Raw genomic sequence first — 8,886 nt, forward strand, 5'->3', positions numbered from 1 at the left:
CGACGAAACATCGTCTCAAAATATAACTTTGCAATATCGTAATTCTTTCCCGATTATTCCATCTCGTTCACGTCGTTAAGTGTGGCCGAAGTATGCGTGAAAATAAATTGGTAGGACTATGGTTTGAGAGTACAAATCATGATAGAGAATGAAAGGTTTGAATTTGTTGTTCACGTTGTAGTCAAAACTTCAAATTTGGTGATATCAAATCGTTGTTATGCAGAGTACGCAAAAATATGGGCGCAAAATGCGCGCCGCACGTGCATCAGGATTATTTTTCCTCTTTTAACCAATGATCTTATTGTTTTGTGCCGTTTTGGTCGCCGGTCAACGCCTTCGTAGATCTCCAAGTCCCTAAAACGTCAGTGTTTCGACGCAATGACTGATATACCGAATATCCGTGTTTAAGCTGCAATATACCGTATACCCGATTTAAAAAAAGCCCCTGTATACGGCCGTATACCCAAAAACCCTGGCCGACCCTGATAAATGACGGCCAAGAAATTATTCTTTTGTCTTTGAGCTATAATCATCCTCACTAGCCTCACTTTGGAGCGAAAGTTCTTTTGAATTTTGTCCGTGCTAACCAGGCTACTCAGGGATGATTAGCATAAAAACAAAAGACTAATTTCTTGACCGCCATTTATGAATACGCTCTATACGCGACGGGTATCCACGACTGAAAAAACCAACTCTGCAAAGTGTGGACTGTAATGAGCATGAGCGGGGAACACGTTCTTTAGAATAGAAAAGCCAGCCTTAAATTGCAGGCAATTAAAAGGATAATTAAAACCTTAATAGCTTTCTCCAGGGTCATCATTTTAATTTTCTTCGGTTCAACGTTGGGAACAACATTTTGTAAAAGACAAAATTGCCGTTGGGAAGAAATGAAACTTTCAGAGTGACAGCCAAACGGCGGTCAAGGAAGGTTGAAAGAAAACGAAAATAGACACAATTAAAAGCCAAAAAACTCCCAAATCACCCAGTTTACCAATTTATTAACACTAAACGGTTTGTAAAAACATACAGCCACACGTTTTATTGCAAAACTTCCGTATGATATCAAGAAAAGAAACCAACACACCTATTTAAGTCATTTAACTGAAGAAAAAAAAGTCAACACAACAAATTTAAACATCTGAATGAAGGGGTAGTTTCTAAAGAAACTGTGGTGCTGCGTCGGTGGGGAAGTAGTATACAAAAATTTTGGTTTATCAACGGAGTTGCTAATGTAAATTGACCACCGTACAGAGATTCTAACAGCTGACGTTTCGCTGACGTTTCGCTCTGACGAAGGGCTAACGCTCGAAACGTCAGCTTTTAGAATCTCTGTACGGTGGTCAATTTACATTATCAACTCCGTTGATAAACCAAAATTTTTGTATACTACTTCCCCACCGACGCAGCACCACAGTTTCTTTAGAAACTACCCCTTTATTCATTTGTATTCAACCGCTGCGACCACTAACCTTGTGTTCTAGTATTTTTTAATCCACAGATTTCTAACAGGAGACCCAAGTTTTTTTTCGGATTCGCTCTGACGAAGGGCTAACGCTCGAAACGTCAGCTTTTAGAATCTCTGTACGGTGGTCAATTTACATTATCAACTCCGTTGATAAACCAAAATTTAAACATCTGTCAGGTCTTAACACGAAAGCCAAAACAAAGAATTGAGTCCATAGTCTACAACGGACATATTTGTTTTTTGCATGTCAACGACTAACTCAACAGTTTCATTTCTAGCGCGCGTCTTGTGCAAGTCTTTTTCTGGTGACCATTTTTGTCATGAACAGATGGATCCAGACAACTGTTGTCATAGTTGTTTACCTGCAGATAGACCATTGCATGTTAAAATGAGAAAATCATGTTTCGCTTTGGCTCTAATGGAAATTTCAAGCAAATGACACTATAAAGGCCATTCGAAAACGCACGTACTGCACATTGTCGGTAAATTCAGTCCTTTCTTTAAGGGAGTTGTTTATGAGATTCCGCAGTCATGCGCTAAAACTGCTAACATGTGCGTTGGCAATTTTAACTTACGAAATTTTTGCATTCGGTAAATATAATTTATTTCATTGCCTTAGTATGTGCGCTTTCAAGAGACAACTTCAGTAAACCATCGCTAAGTTAACTGCCGCACCTGACTGACTCTTCTCGTCAATTTTGCGTATGATTACCAATCTTGTTCTTTATCAGTAAATTAACTAACAGATGAAACGGGCGAGCGGAAAATGTTCTTTTTTCGGACAACTAAATTAGCAACATTTCAGTTAGTATGTTTTCTAGTTATTGGCTTGCAATAGTTTCTCAGTACACGTCAGGATCTATAAGGAAATGTCAAATACGGCGTGCAAATAATCTATGTTCAGACCACCTAAATTATTAAAGTAAAGAAGAAAGACAAAAAAACAGATGTTAAAGTCCTCCTTCTTCAAATCCCAAACGGCGTTCCTCTTTAACCAGTAACCGCTACACTCTCAACAGAAACATGAATCGGAGTTGCACCCCACCAGATCTAGATTGGGGAGACCAACAGATCGCATTCATAAGCATCGCATCCGCCGTCATTATTGCAAGTGCCTGTGGGAACTCCCTGGTTCTCAGAGCTTTTTGCAAATTTTCCAACCTGCGAACTGCGTGTAACATGATTGTGATGAGCTTGTGCGTTGCTGATAAAGTGCGAATAAACTTTCAACTTACAGGCGCTAATATTATCCTTTCGAAATGAGGAAGAAGACTGGATGCGAAATACTTGTCTACAGTCAACCTATCTTACAGAGACTGTGACCACGTAAAATGTTAATGCATATATATATAATTATATATATTTTGTGACTTTAAAGCAAGAGTCAAAAACCATGCATCATTGTAACCATAACTTATAATTTTATTCAATATGGAATCCTGATACATTACGTTCCAGATTGCAGTTTTTCTCAAGTGGCATTTCCTGCATTTGGCACCATTTTTGTGATATTCTATAAGGTCTTTATTCTTACCACTGGAGTCCTGTCATTTTTAGAGCTGCTAAATGGAGTAAGACTGCGGGCCTTACGAGTCTGCTCAACACAGGGTGTTCAATGGTGAGACTGGGCGAGACATTATAGGATACTCCGCAGGATACGTATTAAACGTTTTACACTCAGATTGCAAAAAAGTACTTAAGATACGCAGTTTTTTCCTTGTTTTCAGAATTTCATGATAATCTAATAACAATCGGAAAAGCGGGAGGGAACACATGAAATCGGGAGGGTTGGAATCTCTCTCACATTTCCTGCACCAGTCACGCACAGTTAGTCCGTTCTATTCATATATGTAGCGTCTGTGCACGAAAGCTAAAATATTGGTCAATATTCGGACTATTCCCGCTCTAGCGAACAATAGTTGGTTCATACGCTTCACATAAAAAGGAAGAAAAATTCACCTCTCTCTTTTGAAGCCAGTTCACTTCAAACAAGCCCTACGTCAGAGCACGTTACGCCCACAAAAGATGACGTAATGTCTTATCTTATTTGTTTGGACCTCCCAGCTGGCAAATCACATATATTTACGACTCCGACTACGAGTCCGACTCCGACTCCGACTCCGACTTCGTTGCTAGTGAAAACCAGCCTTTAAATGTGTTACAAGTATACCTTATAGGTATCGAATATAACCAACAGAATGATGAAATAATAATAACAAACAAAAAGAGTAGTAATTTGCTTTAGGTGAAAACAGTTATCACTGTCCACGGCAATCTCACTGCGTGCTCCTTTTTTAATACGAGTAGACCTGTGAACTTGGCGAATCGACGAGCAAATTTCTCTTTGCATTCATTTTTAACAGACGTAGCACAGTCAGCACGTTGCTGACTGCAACGAGTATCAATCCCGTCGGAACGAAGAAAAGTCGAATAATAAGAATGTAATGAATCTTTATGGTATATTTAATTCATTTCCTGGTGAATAATCTCTTTACAATTTTCCATACGAATTACCACTTCACTCGACGGTTTCAGGCCTTAAGCACGGTTGAAATCTAAAACTCAATACTCAACTTGACACTCGAAGCGATCCGACGATCGATCAACACTCAAACTATAAGTCCTTCTACACGTGACTTTCTTCCCGCCACACGTAATGTATGCTTATTTATGTCAAATCTATTTTTAACACACTCCCCTCCTTGATTGACAAGGGTCAATCAACAACTGAAGTTCGTAGCGACAGAAACAGAAAAAAAAAAAAAAGAGAGAGTTCATCATTGTTTATTTTGCAATCCTTAATGTTCAGCCACGTGTTCTTGTTCAGCGTTTCCCACAAAGGTAATTGGAAAATCAGTGTTCCCTTTCTGACGTTCATGTACTCCTAATCCAGTTTCTACAGGAAACAACTTCTTTAAAGGTCTTGTCACGTCGATTACTCGATCTCCACTTCGAGTTCTCACCACTGATGCTCGGTGAAATCCATCTGGTCCTGTAATGAGGGCTTTGACCACTCCCATATTCCAAAATAGTCTCGGCGTCCTGTCCTTGTGAATGCAAACAACGTCTCCTACATTGACAGTTGGTTGCCTGTTTTTCAGTTGGCAATTATGATGGACACGTAACTCTGTCAAGTACTCCTTCCGCCAACGTCTCCAAAACTGCGACAGAACAGTTGTCAGATACTTCGCACGTCTTGACAATTCACTTCTGGTCTGAGGCGCTTCCGAGGGAGTTTTCTCTTCTTTACTCAACAGGCGACGACCAATAACCAATTGTGACGGCGTCAACGGACTTCGTAATTCATCATCCACGTACGTGAGAGGTCGTGAATTCAGTATTCCCTCTATTTCCACAACAACAGAGAGCAATTCTTCATAGCTGACTCTCGCGGTTCCTAAGGTTTTCTTGAGACAGCGTTTAGTTGATCTAACGAGACGTTCAAAAAATCCTCCCCACCAAGGAGCTAACGCGACATTAAATTTCCATTCTATGCGGTGGTCTGCTAGCAACTTCTTCAGCTCTTCACTCTTGAAAGTGGATCCATTATCTGACACTACAAGATTTGGAACACCTCGTCTGGCAATGAACCTTTTAAAACTTCTCACGAAAGCTTCGGTTGTCAACCTCGGGACGACGTCAAGATGAACTGCACGACTGGAGGCACATGTGTATAACACGATGTATGCCTTGTTCATATCATCACTCTTGTGATAAATGTCCTTGACATAAACAGGGCCCGAAAAGTCAACTCCTATACTTGTAAATGCAAATTCGTCGGACAATCTGAACCCTGGAAGTTGAGAGGTAGGCGGCGTTCCATATGGACGACCTTCAAGTTTCTTGCACAGTACACACTTGTTGATTATACTCTTCACCGTTTGTCTGCCCTTCACAATCCAATACCGTGACCTAACTTGAACCAAGGTCTCTGCCACTCCATTGTGCATCATTTGAACATGGCACTTGAGAATCACCAACTTAGTGAAATATTGACTTCTCGGCAACAGTATCGGAAATCGTGTATCGTACGGTAGGGAAGACATGCCTATTCTTCCTCGACATCGTAGTATCCCTTCTTCGTCTCGATAAAGTCCTAATGATGACTTCATCTGTGGATACTTGTCGCTTTTTGGGATCTCTTGCTGAACGTGCCTAATCCACATCATCTCTGCTTGTCTGTACAATTTCGTGAAATCTTCTTCCGTTCCTTCTCGGGACCTCGTCTTCTTCAATTTCTCAATAAACAACACAACCAACACAGTCACTCTTAGAAGCTTGGTTAAAGAACTAAAGTTCTCAAGATTGATTAAGTTAGCTAGACTCGGTTCTTCTTCCTTCCCTTGAACGCACGTGGTGACTAAGCTGGAAACAGCTGGTTTAAAGGATTTCAGTTCGCTTAAATCTTCTCTGGCTTGTACAACTGTCGGTTGAACTGGCCACTGTTCACTACTCTTAGACAGGAAGTCGGGTCCATGTAACCACAAGCTGCTTTCTTTCAACTCGGTAGACTTGATTCCTCTGGACGCTATATCAGCTGGATTGTCTGCTGTGGGACAGTACCTCCACTGCTCAGGGCGTGAATTCCTTCGAATTTCGGCCACTCGGTTCTCGACAAACTGCTTGTACTCCTTATCAGTGTTTGTGATCCACCACAGCGAAATCATGGAATCTGTCCAGTTAAAAATATCGTCAATTTTTACGTCGTCTAATGCTTGACTCACGCTGTTCAACAATCTGGTCGCAGTTAAGTTGGACAGCAACTCCAGACGAGGGATAGTTTGTTTAGCTAATGGTGCAACTCTTGTCTTCGAAGATACTATCTGACATTCCACCCTCGCCTCATACTCTACTCTCATGTAGACCACAGCTCCATAAGCCTTTTCCGATGCGTCAGCAAAACAGTGAAGTTGGACTGAATTGACCTTGTCTCCATTCAATCCCTTAGCATAACATCTCTTAAAGCTCACTCTTCCAGCCTGTCTCAAATCCGATAGAGTCGCCAGCCACTGGTGATTGAGTTCAGCATCGACCAACTCGTCCCAGTCTTTTCCAGCCTTGCAAAGTTTCTGAAACATCATCTTGAATGGAAGAATGACCGGAGCTATCAACCCCAAGGGGTCAAAAAACCTTGTAGCTGTACTGAGAATCAATCTTCTTGTTGCTGGTTGGGCATCTACATCTCCCAATGTCTTGTTCAGATCATAAATCAGTTCATCTTGGGTTGGGTTCCAAAGCATTCCCAAAACCTTTTGCTCCTTTTCTGTACTTTGCTTGAAAACTGATTTAGAGAAGCTTTCGTCTTCTTCTTCTACTCTAGGTCCATTGCTCTTTTCAAAGTCATCACTGAAAGCTTCATCTTGTTCCAGTGATTTCAGCAGACTTTCTGAATTGCTACTCCACTTTCTCATATTGAAGCCTCCTGACTTAAGACAGAGCTTTATCTTCTTAGCCAATTTGAACGCACTATCCACGTCACCATTTCCAGACACATAGTCATTAACATATAAAGACTTCAACAGCTCTCTTGCAAGTGCACTGTCCACTGGCAAACATGTGTTCAAATGGTGTCTGATTGTGGCATTTAGAATGAAAGGACTTGAGTTTACACCAAATACCACACGTGCAAAACGTAGTACCATGACTTCTGGACTTTCCTTATTCGGATCTTCAACCCATAAAAATCTCACAAAGTCCCTGTGTTCAGGATCAATCTCAATGTTCAAAAACGCCTTCTCAATGTCTGCAGTTAGGGCAACTTCATGAACTCTGAACCTCAGCAAAATGTCAAATAACAAGGGATTAAGAGAAGGTCCAGTGTGCAGACAGTCATTTAAACTAGGCCCAAACACTTTAGATGAGGCATCGTATACAACTCTCACCTTAGTTGTATCTCTGTCAAGTCTCACTACTGTCCTGTGTGGAAGATAGTGGACATCTCCAGGCGGTGGTGTTTGATCTTGTGGTACCATTTCAACCACACCACTGTGCAGTTGCTCTCTAATCACACCATCATACTGCTTCAGAATTTCTGGTTGGTTCTTGAGCTTCTTGATTGTTGTTGTCAGTCTACGCAATGCCACTGTATAATTGTCTGGTAACATGGGGTGATTATCCTTGAATGGTAACTTGACCTGGTATCTCTTTCCAGTAAATGTGATGTCATTTGAAAACTTGTCATAAACTGAAGTTTCATGTTCCTTAATGCCCAAAGTTTCTAAGTCCCAAAATTTCTGCAGATCATCCTTCATATCACTTATCTCTGTGGACTCTATCTTTAACACATGCGTGGAACTCAGATTCACAGTGCACGACCTTGTCAATGTTGAGCACATAGTTGGTCCTGATAAAACCCAACCTAAATTGGTTTCAAGGGCTACTGGTCCATAGGGATCTCCTTTAATGATGTTCCCAGTAAAGAACGACCAGTAATAATCTGCTCCTATCAGCACATCAACTCTGACAGAATCACTTGTATCACATGCAAGTTGTAGACCCTGCAAGTAGGGGTAGCATTCCAACGTGGTTCGAGACCGTTGATTGGACACTGGGCTGCAAATTACTGGTACAACATATGAGGTAATATACACATTCATTTCATCCAATGTTCTGACACACAATTGCACAACATCACATTCCTTCACAGAGGCTGAGTTATCTCCAAATGTTTTGATCAAAAGTGTCTCCTTACCAATGGTTGGTAGGTTCAATTGTTCACATGCCTTACTGGTTATGTATGATCTCTGGCTACAGGAATCAAATATCACATGGGCATTCAATCCAAGTTGTCGGTTATCTGGTCTGCAAACAAAGGCTTGGGCTACCTGTAACAACACAGAGTTGGCATTGTTGCTAACGTGCATTGCTGAAGTTCCAGCTTCTCTGCTCCTATCTTGAGATGATCCAGATCCATGTGGTGTTTCCTCGTCACGAACTACATTCCTGGATGTTGGAATGTTCCTTATTCTTTCACAAATGGTTACATGGTGTCTACCTTCACAGTTAAAGCATTTTGCCTTTGACGGACAATTTGTGGAGATATGGCCACCCTTCAGGCACACAAAACACTTGCCATTTCGTCTCAGTATTGTTCTCCTAGCTTTCGGTTCAGTGATGGTCATGCAGTTAATGGATTTGTGATTCTTCTTGCAAAAAACACATTGTTGAGTAAATTCCTCACTGCCTGTATAAAGGGCAGAAGCAGAATGGGGTTGTTTGCTTCTTGCTCTGTACTGTTCAAACCTGGGTGTATTGGCATTTGCACCACTTGTTTTCATTGCAGTACATCTTTCCCTGGCTTCCAACTCAGTTTTCAGTGCACTCAACAAGGCATCAAGATTCCATGATTCCTCACTGCCAAACTTACGGCTTACAACCAATCGTAATTCTGAGGGGATTTTTTCCATCACGACTGGGACCAA

At 41.2% G+C, this 8,886-nt stretch overlaps 1 protein-coding gene across 1 annotated transcript in view; it reads right to left on the bottom strand.

The window, feature by feature from the left end:
- Window positions 1-4,263: 4,263 nt before the first annotated feature.
- Window positions 4,264-8,886, bottom strand: part of LOC138011692 (uncharacterized) — a 5,397-nt gene continuing 774 nt past the window's right edge. The window contains exon 1 of the mRNA XM_068858821.1: window positions 4,264-8,886. This exon is cut by the window's right edge and continues 774 nt beyond it. Coding sequence (XP_068714922.1) covers window positions 4,264-8,886 — 4,623 coding nt within the window.

This window comes from Montipora foliosa, chromosome 1, assembly GCF_036669935.1.
Source record: "Montipora foliosa isolate CH-2021 chromosome 1, ASM3666993v2, whole genome shotgun sequence".
NCBI classification, from domain to species: domain Eukaryota; kingdom Metazoa; phylum Cnidaria; class Anthozoa; order Scleractinia; family Acroporidae; genus Montipora; species Montipora foliosa.